Here is a 20483-nt window from a genome sequence, read left to right on the forward strand (position 1 = left end):
GGGTGCAGAGGAGGAGGGCAGGGATGTACGCGAGGGTCTGATGTGTTATTTGAACAGTTAAATCTGTTGTACAGATAGCAAAGGCACACCTGTGTAAACGCTAAGTTTTGATTTTATGGACATGAATAAATCCTTTTTACTTTTACCCTGCCTCTTCATATTTTGTGAAATATTTTTGCCGCTGCCTCTTATGTAGATGGTGTTTAAACATGAGGTATAATTCATTTTGGGTAACTATATCAAATGGCCAATCTGGTAACGCTTAAGATAATACTGCGCAAGTACACATAATTTACAGCATACCTTTTGGTAATTATAGAGTGTGTACATGTAATTATAGGGGAACAATTTATAATATTTGGTGAATAAAGGAGTAACAACCATGAAAAATACAAATAAAATGCAGTATTTCATAACTAAGCTACCCAACTAAGGGCTAATTATTTTAATATTACATGGTATGTAGCTTATGACCTATTATGCTAAAAAACATGGAAAATTACAAATAATTTATGCAGTAATTCATGATTACAGCCCGGAAAGTACTGCGTAAGTACACCGAATTTACAGCGTACCTTTCTGTAATTATTGTACATACTTTATAAGTACACGTGTAATTATAAGGGAACAATTTATAATATTTATAATATTAATTTATAATATTTGGGGTAAAGGACTTATTACTCTGCAATACCTATGACTGTAAAAATAAATAAATTCAGATTTTGTTTGCAATAAATGTAAAGTAACACATTGCTAACTAATTTGTATTTAAGGCAAGCATAATCTCCCAAATGGCCATTATGGCCAAGATAGCAAACAATAGATGTCATTGACACCAGGGGTGCTTCTCAATATCCCTACTCATCTCCTCGCTCCTCCGTCCTCCATCCTATGACCCGGAAACCGATCGAACACAGCCATCTTGAAGGACATCTCAATTCTCTAATTGCACCACGAGGAGACGAGGATCGAGGAGGGAGGAGGCTTCGTGAGGAGAGATGAGCGAGGATACACAGGTGTATCCTATGCGGAAGTATTTTATCGACTTAACGTGACGCACGTATAAATTCTCCTCCCCCTTCACATCTGTTGTAACAATTTTTATTTATATTTTACCTTTTCACTTCAAATAAACCATGCATGTCATATATTTCAAACAGGGCATCTTGCTTTATTAATATTTATTATGAATGTCTTTAACAAACTTTAACAACATAAGGGCAGATCCCTTTAATTACAGCTGATGACACTTTGAAGTAACGCTGAAGGGAGCGAGGATAAATCATTTCACTTGATTCAAGTCCTCCATCCTCACGTCTTTTCCTTGCGTCCTTCCCTCGCATCCTGAAAGGGTGGAGCTAAGACACGAGGAAAGGAAGCGAGGAAAGGAAACGAGGATGCACAAATATGAATTGAGAAGCACCCCAGATGACAGGAACATTAATAAAACGACCTCAATTTATAGAATGGGTAAGGGAGGAATTGTGTGAGATGGCCATTGAACACAGGACACATGAGGTAATGAAAAAGTACTTTAATTTAAAAAGTCAAACAAATGCTATTGACAAAAAAATGAGCTGTGCGACAGAAAAAAGGTTTTGTAAACAAGTGCAAACAAAAATTAAAAGTGCAAACAAAGTAAACGAGTGCAAACAAAAAACTAAATAAGTCCAAAAAAATTAATCAAGTCCAAAAAAGTAAACAAGTCTAAAGTGCTGTGTGCAAAAGAGCACAAGTGGCTGGATCATGGCACAGGGTTGGGGCGACTACTCAACGCCTGCACCAGCTGACTGAGCGTGCCAAGGAAGGCCTGATTGAAGCTTGCAGACTGCTCCATGTGTTGGCGAGTTAGTTCAGCCTCATGCCGCCTTGCCTCACGTGCATCCTCCAGCATAAGTTTCGAAGCGCCGGTCACGGCGTTCCTCCATCCTCTCCAACCACTCCTGCTGCTTCTCATCAGCTGCCTGCATCTCAACCAGGGCCGCATGAACATCCTGTTGCCCCCTTTTCCTCTTGCCTGGAATGCAAAAGAGACAGGAATGTTGGTTTGTTTAGCGAAGCATTTTGATCCTTGTGATTTGAGCCAACCAATATTATGGGGAGATATGTACAGTACTACAATACAATGTCTAAATTGGACATGTATATATTAACATATGACGATAATGAACTCATGATACAATATTGCGATACTCCACGACATATGATAAAAGGTAAAAAAAAAAAAAATATTGTCGATTAAAATGAAAACTTGGATATTACATTGTGGGTTTAAATGGATAGGCTTGGACTTGGTGCTTGTAACCCAAGGACAATGGTGACACCAGAATAAAAATATTCATGATTCTGAAGCTGAAAATACTGAATTATTTTAGACGAATATTCTTAACGTTCTGGTAATAAGACATTTGCCATTATGAGGACCCACAAATATTCCCCCATTGCATTAGTATACATCATAAGCAACATTATATAGTAATTTAATGTAGTACTGACACTCTGAAAACATGAATTTTTTCTCACACAGTAATTTTTATTTTGGGAGAACTATCCATGATACATATTGTCAACATCCACAATACGTATTGTTGCGCTTTTGTATTGCGAAATATATTATGGCACGATATATTGTTACACCTCTAGTATATATTATTACAGTATTATACATTTCTTTTCACTCTGGTGTTCATGTCTTACCGATTGTAATACGCCGAGGTTCACTCGAAGTTGATGGAGCAGATTCTGGTGGTGGTGTCGGGGTTGATGTCCTGGCAGGCGAACTTGAGCTTTCAAGGGTGGAAATCTCATCAAGTGCCTCCATTTCCTCCTGACAGCTAGGATGCTCAACTGAAAATTTACAAAAGTCACGTTAATAACACAAACGGCAACAATGCGGTTGAGATAAATACAGAACATACAACGTAGTAGGACTGAGTGGGTAGCCAAACAAAGCATTTTTACTTTGTATAATGTACATAAGTATTTTTTTTTTCAAGTATCTATCATTTTATAAGAGTAACTTTTATTGCACTACATTCCAAAGCATAATATTGTACTTTTTACCCCACAACATTACTGTACTGTTTAAGCCTATTGAATGTGGACATTTTCACCTTGCTCTGATATTTCATAATAATTTTCAGACGGAGTTCTTACTCTTTCCTTAAGCTATATCATTGGACCCATCTCTCTTTAATATATATTTAGTAGAATATGTTTAGTAATAAAACAGTTGTATTTTATTAGGGTATCTGTAGGCTACAAGTAACGTTACTGGACATGTACTCCGTCCACCACAGGCTAATAAACTAACGTTAGCGTTTTGCTAGCTTGCAAATGATCGGTTGATACCACACTGGCTGGCTGACAGACAAACAACAGACTTGCACAAAAGTTGTGCATTGAACGGAAGCTTTCCCGTGATCGATGTATACTAACGTTATATTTCACAATTACAAACTTACCGGGAGGCTCCATCATCGACTCCAGCAACGAGGTAGCCGTATCGATGCCTCCTTCTCGTCCCAAACTCGCCGGTCTGTGCCCGTAGATGGCGTCCATCATTTCTAGCCACTTCCAATTTTTTCTGTGAACACCACTCCGGCTGTTGTGGTCTTTCACCTTACGATAGTCACTCCGCAGTTTCTTGCATTTAATGCGGCACTGCTCGGACGTCCGCTGGTAACCCTCGACAGCCATCCTCTCAGAAACATGCTGAAAAACCTTTTCGTTTCTCACCATGCCATCGAGTTCCCTTTGCACCCTTTCTTCACCGATGATACCCAAGAAGGTCTGCACCTCCTGGGTCGACCACGGTAAAGTTATGCTGCGCGGCGACATTGTTGCGACGTTGTTGTAATTTAAAAATGGCGCCTCGTGTGTTGTGTCTTTCCCCTTGCGGCACGCGCAAATGACGATTCTCTGTCAACCAATCAACGTTCTGCAGTGAGTCTAGCTCCACCCTTTAGTACCGTTCCACTGTGCTAGGTACCCCAACGGAAGGGTACCCAAAAAGTGGTACGGTACGGTACGGTTCGGCTTTTTGGTACCATTCTCAACTTTTGGCAGTGGAAACGCAAATAAAAGGGTACCGACCCGACCCGTACCGTACCGTACCACTCGGTGGAAACGCGCTATTACAGTGTGTGTAATGTAGGGCAGGAGTTTGCAACTCTGGCCCTTGAGGTCCACTTTCCTGCAGAGTTTATGTTCAACCTTAATCAAACTCACCTGCCTGTAGCTTTCTAGAAATCCTAAAGACCTTGATTAGCTTGTAAATGTGCATTCAATTATCATTAGAGCTAATCTCCTCAGGAAAGTGGGCCTCGAGGGCCAGGGTTGAGAACCCCTTCTGCAGGGAGTACCATTCGCCTTTAAGGTTTCAGAAACAAAGCTCACAAGTGCCACTTTTGTGGCCACTATGCACTCTTCTTTCAAACCCGCATTGAGGTAAGCGCCACAAGTACCCAACCATCAAAGCAGCATTATGTGATACAAGTATGGACATGAAGGAAAGACCACACAGGTTAAGGCCGTAAAACACCAAACCAACATGAATGTACTTTGATTAGTCTGGTGCTGTGGGTTACAGCTAAAACTGAGATGACAGACACTCAGTGACGACCCAACATTGGCTGATGGCTGACCATCGGGATGGTGTGTCATAGCCTTTAGAATGCCAGATAATATGGGACAGGGCCAGTATTCTTCCCTTTGTTAGTCCATAGCCCCCTTCACACAGAACTGGCATAAAATTGTTAAAAGTGCCTTCTGTGTGAATGCAAACACATCCCAGGATTGAACCTGGAATAGGGACCTATAGTAACATTGCTCTACAAACACCCTGTGCAAACAAAAGGCAGGACCAATGCCATAAGAAGTGTGTCATCACAATGGGGCACTTATTGTGTGACTCTTTGGCTGGGTGTTTGAAATGTGGATCAATGTTCACTATGAAAAAAAGTGTCTGCCAACTGGAATAAAGCAGAGACCAGGTAGCTACTCACTATCCACACTTAAGCTGAGATCGCGCACCCAGCAGCTTAGTGGAGCCTTCAAAGGTTGAGTGTGATTTAAAGAGAAATTCATTTTAATAGGCCCCTGCACCGGTGGATGAGCCCCATTTGTTGGGTTAGTGATGAAAAGATAGAGTCCCATAGTTTTGTATTATTTTCTGAAGGGGGTACCTCATTTGATTCACCCATGATTGTGCATCAACAATGGAAATTCAGTGACCCCTGTCCTCTTCCAGAGCTGTGGTTGGGACTCCAAGACAGGGCCCTGCATATTATATGGCAGAGCCAATTTTAAAGTGAGCATATGACAGTAATGGGTCCAACCTAAATATGTAAATCATTTTCAGGATGTTAGGTGCATCCTTGGGATGAATCCCTTTTGATCATACCCTGTGAAAACCTTTTTACCTCTTGTCACAGTACACCATAAAAAAAAAATTAAGTCTAACTTTTTTGAGCTGCATGTACACATTATAACCCTCATCATTAAAGTAAAAATTATCATAAAATTCTAGAGGATTATAAAAAAAAAAATCAGTGTAATGCCTGGTTTGTTAAAGTGATCAGCCCCTTAGAGCAGGGTTTCCTTAAACCTGATTAGCATCCTTAGGTGTGGTTGATTAGGGTAAGAGCTAAACTCTGCAGGAAAGTGGATCTCTTGGGCCAGATTTGAGGATTCCTTGTGCTGCGTTTACACTTGACATTAACATGCGATCACCGTGATCTGATCAAGGAGATCGGATCATAAGTCAATCAGAACATGATGCATTTATACTTGGCAACATCTAAAACCTAACCCTACCCATAATTTATTCATAAAATCAGAGGGAAATGATGGCTGATTAACAAGAACCAAACCCTGAATTTAAGCCTAAAACAGATATTTCCTGAAAAGTTATATCTCAATTCTGATTGGTTGATTGGAATGTTGATCCAGGATCAAAAGGATGTTGATCCAGGAACATGTTTTACTTGGCAAAATCACGGCGACCATGGTGGGAGAGGTCTGGGACATGTCGTCACTTGGGCCAGTAAACCTTCCTGGATGGACATTTTAAATCATCCATCGTCATTTTTTAAATTTGTTAAATGAACTGACCAGTTGAGAAATCAATTCAGTTTGTCATCACAATGCTGTGCCAGTACAAAAACCTTTCCTAGATGTTTTATTTTTTTTTTTTTATGTCAGACAAAACGTATGTTCAGAACTTTATGTTCAGGATGGTATGATCAGATAATTACACTATCAGCTACAGGGAACATGATAGGGAGCATTATAAAGCAGGTAATATATTACATATTAAAACACTGGAATCCAAACAATTACTCACAGTGCCTCCTGTTGTGAGATGTGCGCATGGAAAAGGGAATCAAACATGGGTGTAAAGATGATTTAAAAAAATAAACTATCACCCTAAAAGTGAGGGAAAAACAGAGTATCAAGTAAATAAAATATATAATTCTTGAGTTATATATCAGTTATACATGTTTTGACATGTCCCCCAAGTAAAGAAAAAAAAAAACACAAATAACGTCATTTGACATGTCCAATACAACCATACGGTATTAGAACAATAAAACAAGCATGATAAATTCTCTTAAAAGTAGGATGTGTTTTTTAATGTTTTGGTTTTGATCATTCTACCCACACAAGTTGCAAACACTGGCAGTAAACACTGCAATATGCTGTTAATTAATTAAGATATAGAACTTAGCACTATATTTCATTTTTGACAAGAATAACAACGAGGCTGTGTTCTAGAGTGGTAGGCTAAGTGTTGATGATACCATACCATTCACCATACAGACTTTATCAAAGAATGTGCTCATTTTCTATCTGAGTGAATGCTGGCTGCAGATAAAGTTGATAGTGATTTAATATCCATGTTGATAATGAAAAAGATGCACTGGGATTAGCATTCATAGACATTGTGAACTCTATTGGGGTTAGATAACACATGTCAGATCCTATTTATTGTTATACTTTAGATTTAATACCATCACATGGAAGGTTAATGGCATTGAAATTCAGCTCTTTGTCACAAATATGGTAGAACCATCACTTCTACCACAAGAGACTGCTTTGTAAATAATCTTCCTGACTTTTCTCAATCTCTCAGCATGTCCTATAGCTCAGAACAACTTGTGGTGTAAACTATGGCCTCTCTCTTTTCTAGCACTTTAGATATGGTTGCTCCTTTACGCTTAAGGAAGGAAAACTTGCCTTTTTTTGTCACGTTTCCTTGTGGTTTCATCAGGTCAGAGGAAAATGATGAAGTTTTGTTTCCTTCAACACACTATTTTTGTGTTTAATACAGTAAAGATTGTTTTGACACAATCTATATGGTAAAAAAGCGCCATATAAATAACCGTGACTTGACTTTGAGGGACTGAAGCATGCATTCAGTGGGTTGTACTGTTGTTTAACAGCATATGCCAACTGTTCAGCTGACAACACATCTTTTTTTTTAGATGTGTTGTAAAATGTGTTATAAAAAATAAATAAATACCATAACTCAAGGTCAGATATGAAATTCCTGATCTGTGGCGCCCTCTCGAGATTTATAACAAACAACAGCTCTACTTTCACACATAAAGATCCAGGTCACAGAAGCCCTTGAATCAATGTTAAAAACCTAGGTGTGAAAACTTATAAGAGGAGGACATACACATTTATTATCAAATACTACTTCAACTTAGTTAATAAAAACAGGCAGAGGTGGGTAAAGTACCCAAAAACAATACTCAAGTAAAAGTAAAAGTACTTCTAGAAATATTTACTCAAGTAAAAGTAAAAGTACTAGTCTTGAATAGTTACTTGAGTAAGAGTAAAAGAGTATCAGATAAAAAATCTACTCAAGTAGTTAGTTACTAGTTACTTTGGGTCATATATACTGAGCCTATTTTTATTTAGATATATAGATAAAATGTATGTAATATATGTGTGTGTGTATAAATGTATATATTTCATCAGCCTTTACTCCAATTTATGTAATTTATTATAAAACCCTGTCTGTTTACTTAAGTAACAGATATAGGTGTCATACCATAACATATTTTTAATATGACTGACTTTATATTAAATGTGAATTTAACATTGAAAGTTAATGTGATATAAATATTGCTACTAATCTTTCATTGTTCAGAAAGAGAGCAAATAACATTTACATTATTAAAGATCATGTTCACTGACGGTCTAGATTTCAATCACTCTCAGAAACTCCCATTAAAATCACTGAAACTGTTAACACTGTGAAATCAATATCTTAATTAAAGATTCGTACACACACATCTACACTTTGTTGTTTCTGACGAGAGAATTCGCCAGAAAGAGGTATTCAGTCAGTGAGCGAGTGAAGGAAGCACCGGCATTTCAGCGATGACTCATCTGAACGCCTCTGATTGGCCAATGCTTTAATAAGCTCAAAAGAATCATGTGTGATTGGTTATAATGCGCAGTGCTGTAAAAACGCATCTATCTCTGGCTCAGCGCCAGCCAGCGATCACAGATCTGAATTTAGCAACTGATGACATGACTTGCTGAACGTACTCGCACCGGTGTGATTGTATTAAAATTAATAAAATCTTAATCGGCTATGTTTTGTCTTTTGGAAGCTGCATTCAACTTGACTCCCCTCTGTTATAAGCCACACACGTACAACAAACTAATGTCACAGTGGTATCGTGTACTGTAATCGAATGTAGCCCAAGTTATTACCTGTTAAACAGTAGACAGCACACGCGGTGTTCATCTAATAAGGATCTCCATCGCAAGCAAATAATAGCCTTTGGAGATTTGCTTTCAATTCAGTGCAGTTCCATAGCCACGTTTTCAACGCTGCTGATGTTAAACGTTACAACTCTGAGTGAACCACTTCAGAAGCTCAGCGCGTGCGGCAGGGAACTGAACGACTCATTCAAACTGATTCATGAACCAATTCACTCGTTAGCCAATTGGTTTGATCAAGCGTTTGAACAGAATTGACTCAAAAGAATGAATCATTCGCGAATGTGCATCGCTCATTACCCAGAGAAAAGTAGACAGCACGTTTGGAATAAACTGAAGCATTTATAACATTTATTGCATTAAGATAAAGTAACGAGAGGAGCGTCGCCCACAGTAACGAAGTAAAAGTACAGATTTCTCCCCAAAAATTTACTCAAGTAAGAGTATAAAGTACCCATCTTTAAATATACTCCGAAAAGTATTAGTTACCCCCAAAAATTACTCAAGTAAATGTAACGAAGTAAATGTAACTCGTTACTACCCACCTCTGAAAACAGGAGTTAGTTATTTGTTGCATCTTAAAAACCTATACCAGGGATCCTCAAATCTGGACCTCGAGATCCACTTTCCTGCAGAGTTTAGCTCTAACCCTAATCAAACACACTTGAGCATGCTAATCAATGCCAATCAATGACTTTGGGATCATTAGAAAATCACAGGCAGGTGAGTTTGATCAGGGTTGGAGCTAAATTCTGCAGTGCATTGGACCTCCAGGGCAAGATTTGAGGAGCCCTGCCCTACTGTAAAAGATTATGCTAGTAAATATGTATATCACATAATTTCAATATGTTTCCTGCTGTACAGCTCTGCTGTCACATTCAGTATGAAACAGACTGTATCTATTCAGATGAAAGAAAAAGAGAGAACTGTCACATATCATGTGACATTTATTTGCACTACAAACGCTCTAGTATTCAAACTTTATTTCACCTAAAGGAAGTGCAAACAACACAGTTTACTGGGAAACTGACTGGCCATTTTGTTCATGCTTTTATCCAAAGCAACTTAAAGGAGCATTGCGTACGTTCTGAAATTTCTAACCGTTACTGACACCAGTGGCCGTTAGAGGAACTGCAGCCAGTCTCATGCTCGTTCTCAGTGCGCACGCTCTTTTTTTATTTTTAACTTACGAGGAGTGTCCGTGGGTGTCTGAATTGTGCTGGAGTCTGGTCGCTTCTTTCCATCCGCAGAGTCCATTTGAAAATACTATTGCCGCTGCTTACTATAATGGCTGGCGTGCAGTATGGTTGTAATCCCAAGTAGACGAGAACGCGCATGACGTCACATTTTGTGAATTTTTGCGCCAATTCGGGCCCGACTCCTCCACACACAATTGAGCCTACAGGCTGATAGAGGCAACCGTGGTGGACACTCGAGGTGTCATTCTTTTTTTACATCATGATTGGCTCATACATGTACAAATTAAAACTCTATCTTAAAGATTTTTTTAAGTAAAAACCTCCACATAGCTCCTTTAAGGTGCATATAAACTGGTTCAGTTCTCCTGCAGTGACCTGAGTTGAAGAGTGTTGATCGATAGCGATTGGTTGATGTATAACCTATTGAAGGATAGTCTTAAGTTCTTTTCAAAGCAGATGGGAAATGAACATGATAAAGATGACACATGCACACACTCCAGTCACTGTCACGATTAAATCGGACGTTTCCTGCACTGAAAGGTGATTGTGTGCAACAGTAGGCTGGTAACTCTGCCGTTGATTTTCTGTTCTGGTCCCCAGTGGACTGTCGCTGATGTCCTGCCCGGCATGTTCAGGTTCATTATGTCTCTCTGATGATTGGCTGGTTGACAGGTATAGCGCGTGGTAGCATGCTGATGGTAAAACAAGAAAAAGTTTAAGAAAATAAAATTATGGGTTTCAATATTTTCCTAAATGTTTTCATTGTATAACAAGGTAATAGTATATAATACATGTACATCATTTTTGGTGAGAGAGGGTGGAAATGGTCAGGAAAAAAGTTTAGTGATTGATTTTTTTTTACCCAGAAGAGTTCGTAACAGCACAGCTAACACAAAAACTGTGAGTGTGGCGAAGATCCCGCAGGCCAGCGTCAGCTGAACAGAGCTGTGTGTGAAGTCTCTCCATGCTCGCAGCACCTCCATCCTCCACAGGACTACTGAACATGGAGTCACGTCCCTCTCCTCAAACGCGGTGCACCTACAGGAGGAAGAGGATCATGAGGACAGAGCAGGTTCATGCAGGTGTGTTCACCTCTACTTGATTTCCATTGACTTGCATTGTTCTTAAAATCAACATGAATTCGCAATGGACCCCGTTTACTTTTTAGTGCACATCGCTGGCCTTTGTGAATGATTTATTGGTGCATGTTATTCCAAGAAAAAAATATTTTTTACATTAAATCATGCAACTTTCTGTGCCACTGAAACAACTTTTCTTTGCAGCAGTAAAAATGGGAAAGAAATTATCAAAATGAATACTTTTATTTAGCAAGGATGCTTTAAATTGATCAAAAGACATTATCTGAAACATTTCTGTTTCAGATAAATGTTGTTCTTCTGAACTTTCTATTCATCAAAGAAACTTGAAAAATTCTACTCAGCTGTTTTTTTAACAATAATAATAACAAATGTTTTTTGAGCAGCAAATCAGCTTGATAAGAATGATTTTTGAAGGATTGTGTGACGCTGAAGAATGGAGTAATGATGCTGAAAATACAGCTTTGCATCAAAGGAATACATTATATTTTTAAATCAAATCAAATAGAAAACAGTTATTCTAATAATAAATATATTTCAGAATTTGACTGTATTTTGGATAAAATAAATGCAGGCTTGGTGAGCAGAAGAGACTTCTTTAAAAAAACGTAAAAATAAAAAAAAATCTTACTGTTAAAAACATTAAACATTTTAATTAATCAGAAATTTGGTAGCCTAACATCCACATCATAACCAAAACTATACTAAATCTACTCAAGTTCTAAAATAAAATAAACAGTCAAAATATTATGATTTTAAAAGATTTATATATATATATATATATATATATATATATATATATATATATATATATATATATATATATATATATATATATATATATATATATATATTCTGTATAAAATGCCGTATACTCACCATGACTGCAATTATTTAATAAAATACAATAAAAATACAGTAATATTGTGAAATGTTATTTATTTAAAATAACTCTTTGTTTTTAGAATATGTTAAAATATAATTTATTCCTGTGATGTGCAGCTGTATTTTCAGCATCATTCCTCCAGTCTTCAGTGTCACATGATCTTTAGAAATCATTCTGATATGCTGATTTGCTGCTCAAGAAACAAACATTGTTGAAAACAGTTGTGCTGCTTCATATTTTATTGGAAACCCGACATATTTTTTATTTGATTTTCTTTCAGAATTCTTTGAGTAGAGAGTTAAAAGAAACAGCATCACAAAGGTCATGCACTTGTTTTGCACCATGTTTTGCATAATTCAAAGCAGTCACAGAACTGAAGGGTTTTCTTCCAAGAAACACATGAGAAACTAACAAGCAAATGCCAGACAGCATAGAGCACACAAACCTGGATAATAGCTTTGCCACCACAGTGCTCCGGCTCACCGTGTGTGCATCTGAGAGTCCCATCTGATCCAGAATGATGTCAGGAACTTCATAACCCTCTTCAATTAACATGGCCAGATTAAAGAGGCCCTGACGATCACACAAACAATCATTAGCACGTTATTTAATATAAAAATATATATTCTAAAGAAGACATTTGATTTGATGTTTGATGCATTTAGATTTCTTTGTAAGGTTCCAAAATATACAAGCTACTTTGGACAGACTGTGTAAGTCTGTGTGTGTGTGTGTGTGTGTGTGTGTGTGTGTGTGTGTGTGTACCTGAGCACTGCCATGCACTGCTGCTGTACTGTACATGTCTATGGCCTTCACCATATCAGCTAGTTCACTGTAATAATCTCCCATCCACAACAAACCTGCAGAACGCAGAGAAACAGAAGCAGATAAAAGCAGAACGAGAGAGAGGAAGGTGGACCATAAAACTTATTATGAGAAAGAGAAGTAGTAGTATGTCATAGTGTCATTTCTGCTGGTCTGCAGCGCTCACCAGCTTCCTCAGGGATGTGGTTGTAGGTGGAGTAGTTGTGGTACCTCCACTGACAGGCAGAACTGTGATCTAACAGCTGGAAATACACATGAAATAATAGGATCAGAAAAAAAACAACAGAAAGGAAATGAAAGGCTTGAGATGGTTGGACTGGCAGATTTTGAGACTGTTCACCTCACACAGATGGGCGGCGTTGTGCTGTGCCACACCGAGACCAGTTTCTGCCAGCATGGCATATTTCACCAATGCTTCATCCCTTGAATAGACAGTCACACAAACATTCAGAAAAATATGTCATTTCAAAACAGTAGGATTTGTTTTTCCTTCTGTGTAACACATAATGTGCTGGTCACTGTTTTCCATTAAAATATTTATAGACAAAAAAAAACAAAAAGTGCCCATTTGACTTTATTCAGATGTTTACTGAAATCACATGACCCCTAGAAAACAAGACAGTATAACTCGAGGGTTTTACCCTACGAGATGGATGGATGAAAATTGTAAGGATAGGTGGATAGAAGGATGTTAGATGGATAGATTAATAATTTATGAAAGGATGGGTGGATGGAGAATCAATTTATGAAGGGATGCGTGGATGGATGGATGGATGGGTGTTGGATAGATGGATGTACTGTATGCAGGGATGGATGGATGGATGGATAGGTGAATAATGTTCTGTATGCAGGGATGAATGGATGGATAGGTGAATAATGTACTGTATGCAGGGATTGATGGATGGATAGGTGAATAATGTACTGTATGCAGGGATGAATGGATGGATAGGTGAATAATGTACTGTATGCAGGGATGGATGGATGGATGGATAGATAGGTGAATAATGTACTGTATGCAGGGATGGATGGATGGATAGATAGGTGAATAATGTACTGTATGCAGGGATGGATGGATAGGTGAATAATGTTCTGTATGCAGGGATGGATGGATAGATAGGTGAATAATGTACTGTATGCAGGGATGGATGGATGGATCGGTGAATAAGGTTCTGTATGCAGGGATAGATGGATGGATAGATGAATAATGTTCTGTATGCAGGGATGGATGGATGGATCGCTGAATAATGTTCTGTATGCAGGGATAGATGGATGGATAGATGAATAATGTTCTGTATGCAGGGATGGATGGATGGATCGCTGAATAATGTTCTGTATGCAGGGATGGATGGATGGATAGGTGAATAATGTACTGTATGCAGGGATGGATGGATGGATGGATAGATAGGTGAATAATGTACTGTATTCAGGGATGGATGGATGGATGGATAGGTGAATAATGTTCTGTATGCAGGGATGGATGGATGGATAGATAGGTGAATAATGTACTGTATGCAGGGATGGATGGATGGATGGATCGGTGAATAATGTTCTGTATGCAGGGATGGATGGATGGATAGGTGAATAATGTTCTGTATGCAGGGATGGATGGATAGGTGAATAATGTTCTGTATGCAGGGATGGATGGATGGATGGATGGATCGGTGAATAATGTTCTGTATGCAGGGATGGATGGATGGATGGATAGATAGGTGAATAATGTACTGTATGCAGGGATGGATGGATGGATCGGTGAATAATGTTCTGTATGCAGGGATGGATGGATGGATAGGTGAATAATGTACTGTATGCAGGGATGGATGGATGGATGGATAGGTGAATAATGTACTGTATGCAGGGATGGATGGATGGATAGATAGGTGAATAATGTTCTGTATGCAGGGATGGATGGATAGATAGGTGAATAATGTACTGTATGCAGGGATGGATGGATGGATAGATAGGTGAATAATGTACTGTATGCAGGGATGGATGGATGGATAGATAGGTGAATAATGTACTGTATGCAGGGATGGATGGATAGGTGAATAATGTTCTGTATGCAGGGATGGATGGATAGATAGGTGAATAATGTACTGTATGCAGGGATGGATGGATAGATAGGTGAATAATGTACTGTATGCAGGGATGGATGGATGGATCGGTGAATAAGGTTCTGTATGCAGGGATAGATGGATGGATAGATGAATAATGTTCTGTATGCAGGGATGGATGGATGGATCGCTGAATAATGTTCTGTATGCAGGGATAGATGGATGGATAGATGAATAATGTTCTGTATGCAGGGATGGATGGATGGATCGCTGAATAATGTTCTGTATGCAGGGATGGATGGATGGATAGGTGAATAATGTACTGTATGCAGGGATGGATGGATGGATGGATAGATAGGTGAATAATGTACTGTATTCAGGGATGGATGGATGGATGGATAGGTGAATAATGTTCTGTATGCAGGGATGGATGGATGGATAGATAGGTGAATAATGTACTGTATTCAGGGATGGATGGATGGATGGATAAATAGGTGAATAATGTACTGTATGCAGGGATGGATGGATGGATGGATCGGTGAATAATGTTCTGTATGCAGGGATGGATGGATGGATAGGTGAATAATGTTCTGTATGCAGGGATGGATGGATAGGTGAATAATGTTCTGTATGCAGGGATGGATGGATGGATGGATGGATCGGTGAATAATGTTCTGTATGCAGGGATGGATGGATGGATGGATAGATAGGTGAATAATGTACTGTATGCAGGGATGGATGGATGGATCGGTGAATAATGTTCTGTATGCAGGGATGGATGGATGGATAGGTGAATAATGTACTGTATGCAGGGATGGATGGATGGATGGATAGGTGAATAATGTACTGTATGCAGGGATGGATGGATGGATAGATAGGTGAATAATGTTCTGTATGCAGGGATGGATGGATAGATAGGTGAATAATGTACTGTATGCAGGGATGGATGGATGGATCGGTGAATAATGTACTGTATGCAGGGATGGATGGATGGATAGGTGAATAATGTACTGTATGCAGGGATGGATGGATGGATGGATAGGTGAATAATGTACTGTATGCAGGGATGGATGGATGGATAGATAGGTGAATAATGTTCTGTATGCAGGGATGGATGGATGGATGGATCAGTGAATAATGTTCTGTATGCAGGGATGGATGGATAGATAGGTGAAAAATGTACTGTATGCAGGGATGGATGGATGGATGGATGGATGGATAGGTGAATAATGTTCTGTATGCAGGGATGGATGGATGGATGGATAGGTGAATAATGTACTGTATGCAGGGATGGATGGATGGATAGATAGGTGAATAATGTACTGTATGCAGGGATGGATGGATGGATGGATAGGTGAATAATGTACTGTATGCAGGGATGGATGGATGGATGGATGGATAGGTGAATAATGTTCTGTATGCAGGGATGGATGGATGGATAGATAGGTGAATAATGTTCTGTATGCAGGGATGGATGGATGGATGGATAGATGGGTGAATAATGTTCTGTATGCAGGGATGGATGGATGGATAGGTGAATAATGTTCTGTATGCAGGGATGGATGGATGGATGGATGGATAGGTGAATAATGTTCTGTATGCAGGGATGGATGGATAGATGGATAGGTGAATAATGTTCTGTATGCAGGGATGGATGGATGGATAGATAGGTGAATAATGTTCTGTATGCAGGGATGGATGGATGGATAGATAGGTGAATAATGTACTGTATGCAGGGATGGATGGATGGATGGATAGGTGAATAATGTACTGTATGCAGGGATGGATGGATGATAGATAGGTGAATAATGTTCTGTATGCAGGGATGGATGGATGGATCAGTGAATAATGTTCTGTATGCAGGGATGGATGGATAGATAGGTGAATAATGTACTGTATGCAGGGATGGATGGATAGGTGAATAATGTTCTGTATGCAGGGATGGATGGATGGATGGATAGGTGAATAATGTACTGTATGCAGGGACGGATGGATGGATAGATAGGTGAATAATGTACTGTATGCAGGGATGGATGGATGGATGGATAGGTGAATAATGTACTGTATGCAGGGATGGATGGATGGATGGATAGGTGAATAATGTACTGTATGCAGGGATGGATGGATGGATAGATAGGTGAATAATGTACTGTATGCAGGGATGGATGGATGGATGGATGGATAGGTGAATAATGTTCTGTATACAGGGATGGATGGATGGATCGGTGAATAATGTTCTGTATGCAGGGATGGATGGATGGATGGATAGATGGGTGAATAATGTTCTGTATGCAGGGATGAATGGATGGATAGGTGAATAATGTTCTGTATGCAGGGATGGATGGATGGATAGATAGGTGAATAATGTTCTGTATGCAGGGATGGATGGATGGATAGATAGGTGAATAATGTTCTGTATGCAGGGATGGATGGATGGATAGATAGGTGAATAATGTACTGTATGCAGGGATGGATGGATGGATGGATAGGTGAATAATGTTCTGTATGCAGGGATGGATGAATGGATAGATAGGTGAATAATGTACTGTATGCAGGGATGGATGATAGGTGAATAATGTACTGTATGCAGGGATGGATGGATGGATCGGTGAATAATGTTCTGTATGCAGGGATGGATGGATGGATAGGTGAATAATGTACTGTATGCAGGGATGGATGGATCGGTGAATAATGTACTGTATGCAGGGATGGATGGATCGTTGAATAATGTTCTGTATGCAGGGATGGATGGATAGATAGGTGAATAATGTACTGTATGCAGGGATGGATGGATAGGTGAATAATGTACTGTATGCAGGGATGGATGGATGGATAGGTGAATAATGTTCTGTATGCAGGGATGGATGGATCAGTGAATAATGTTCTGTATGCAGGGATGGATGGATAGATAGGTGAATAATGTACTGTATGCAGGGATGGATGGATGGATGGATAGGTGAATAATGTTCTGTATGCAGGGATGGATGGATGGATAGATAGGTGAATAATGTACTGTATGCAGGGATGGATGAATGGATTGGTGAATAATGTTCTGTATGCAGGGATGGATGGATGGATCAGTGAATAATGTTCTGTATGCAGGGATGGATGGATAGATAGGTGAATAATGTACTGTATGCAGGGATGGATGGATGGATGGATAGGTGAATAATGTTCTGTATGCAGGGATGGATGGATGGATGGATGGATAGGTGAATAATGTACTGTATGCAGGGATGGATGGAGGGATGGATAGGTGAATAATGTACTGTATGCAGGGATGGATGGATGGATAGATAGGTGAATAATGTACTGTATGCAGGGATGGATGGATGGATGGATGGATGGATGGATAGGTGAATAATGTTCTGTATGCAGGGATGGATGGATCGGTGAATAATGTTCTGTATGCAGGGATGGATGGATGGATGGATAGATGGGTGAATAATGTTCTGTATGCAGGGATGGATGGATGGATAGGTGAATAATGTTCTGTATGCAGGGATGGATGGATAGATGGATAGATAGGTGAATAATGTTCTGTATGCAGGGATGGATGAATGGATAGATAGGTGAATAATGTTCTGTATGCAGGGATGGATGGATGGATAGATAGGTGAATAATGTACTGTATGCAGGGATGGATGGATGGATGGATAGGTGAATAATGTTCTGTATGCAGGGATGGATGAATGGATAGATAGGTGAATAATGTACTGTATGCAGGGATGGATGGATAGGTGAATAATGTACTGTATGCAGGGATGGATGAATGGATAGGTGAATAATGTACTGTATGCAGGGATGGATGGATGGATAGGTGAATAATGTACTGTATGCAGGGATGGATGGATCGGTGAATAATGTTCTGTATGCAGGGATGGATGGATGGATCGGTGAATAATGTTCTGTATGCAGGGATGGATGGATGGATCGGTGAATAATGTTCTGTATGCAGGGATGGATGGATGGATCGGTGAATAATGTTCTGTATGCAGGGATGGATGGATGGATCGGTGAATAATGTTCTGTATGCAGGGATGGATGGATGGATCGGTGAATAATGTTCTGTATGCAGGGATGGATGGATGGATCGGTGAATAATGTTCTGTATGCAGGGATGGATGGATGGATCGGTGAATAATGTTCTGTATGCAGGGATGGATGGATGGATCGGTGAATAATGTTCTGTATGCAGGGATGGATGGATGGATAGGTGAATAATGTTCTGTATGCAGGGATGGATGGATGGATGGATAGGTGAATAATGTTCTGTATGCAGGGATGGATGGATAGATGGATAGGTGAATAATGTTCTGTATGCAGGGATGGATGGATGGATAGATAGGTGAATAATGTTCTGTATGCAGGGATGGATGGATGGATAGATAGGTGAATAATGTACTGTATGCAGGGATGGATGGATGGATGGATAGGTGAATAATGTACTGTATGCAGGGATGGATGGATGATAGATAGGTGAATAATGTTCTGTATGCAGGGATGGATGGATGGATCAGTGAATAATGTTCTGTATGCAGGGATGGATGGATAGATAGGTGAATAATGTACTGTATGCAGGGATGGATGGATAGGTGAATAATGTTCTGTATGCAGGGATGGATGGATGGATGGATAGGTGAATAATGTACTGTATGCAGGGACGGATGGATGGATAGATAGGTGAATAATGTACTGTATGCAGGGATGGATGGATGGATGGATAGGTGAATAATGTACTATATGCAGGGATGGATGGATGGATGGATGGATAGGTGAATAATGTACTGTATGCAGGGATGGATGGATGGATAGATAGGTGAATAATGTACTGTATGCAGGGATGGATGGATGGATGGATGGATAGGTGAATAATGTTCTGTATACAGGGATGGATGGATGGATCGGTGAATAATGTTCTGTATGCAGGGATGGATGGATGGATGGATAGATGGGTGAATAATGTTCTGTATGCAGGGATGAATGGATGGATAGGTGAATAATGTTCTGTATGCAGGGATGGATGGATGGATAGATAGGTGAATAATGTTCTGTATGCAGGGATGGATGGATGGATAGATAGGTGAATAATGTTCTGTATGCAGGGATGGATGGATGGATAGATAGGTGAATAATGTACTGTATGCAGGGATGGATGGATGGATGGATAGGTGAATAATGTTCTGTATGCAGGGATGGATGAATGGATAGATAGGTGAATAATGTACTGTATGCAGGGATGGATGATAGGTGAATAATGTACTGTATGCAGGGATGGATGGATGGATCGGTGAATAATGTTCTGTATGCAGGGATGGATGGATGGATAGGTGAATAATGTACTGTATGCAGGGATGGATGGATCGGTGAATAATGTTCTGTATGCAGGGATGGATGGATAGATAGGTGAATAATGTACTGTATGCAGGGATGGATGGATAGGTGAATAATGTACTGTATGCAGGGATGGATGGATGGATAGGTGAATAATGTTCTGTATGCAGGGATGGATGGATGGATCAGTGAATAATGTTCTGTATGCAGGGATGGATGGATAGATAGGTGAATAATGTACTGTATGCAGGGATGGATGGATGGATGGATAGGTGAATAATGTTCTGTATGCAGGGATGGATGGATGGATAGATAGGTGAATAATGTACTGTATGCAGGGATGGAT

At 39.5% G+C, this 20483-nt stretch overlaps 1 protein-coding gene across 1 annotated transcript in view; it reads right to left on the bottom strand.

The window, feature by feature from the left end:
• Nucleotides 1-10285: 10285 nt before the first annotated feature.
• The window catches only part of LOC132117883 (protein sel-1 homolog 3), a 37140-nt gene continuing 26942 nt past the window's right edge, over nt 10286-20483 (bottom strand). The window contains exons 18-23 of the mRNA XM_059527221.1: nt 13093-13174; nt 12919-12994; nt 12693-12787; nt 12373-12500; nt 10807-10982; nt 10286-10636 (exon numbers count right to left, since the gene is read on the bottom strand). Of these exons, the coding sequence (XP_059383204.1) occupies nt 10392-10636; nt 10807-10982; nt 12373-12500; nt 12693-12787; nt 12919-12994; nt 13093-13174 (802 nt within the window). The 3' untranslated portion in view covers nt 10286-10391. The remainder of the gene's footprint in view (nt 10637-10806; nt 10983-12372; nt 12501-12692; nt 12788-12918; nt 12995-13092; nt 13175-20483) is intronic.

The sequence above is a fragment of the Carassius carassius genome, chromosome 37, assembly GCF_963082965.1.
Source record: "Carassius carassius chromosome 37, fCarCar2.1, whole genome shotgun sequence".
In the NCBI taxonomy this organism is placed as follows: domain Eukaryota; kingdom Metazoa; phylum Chordata; class Actinopteri; order Cypriniformes; family Cyprinidae; genus Carassius; species Carassius carassius.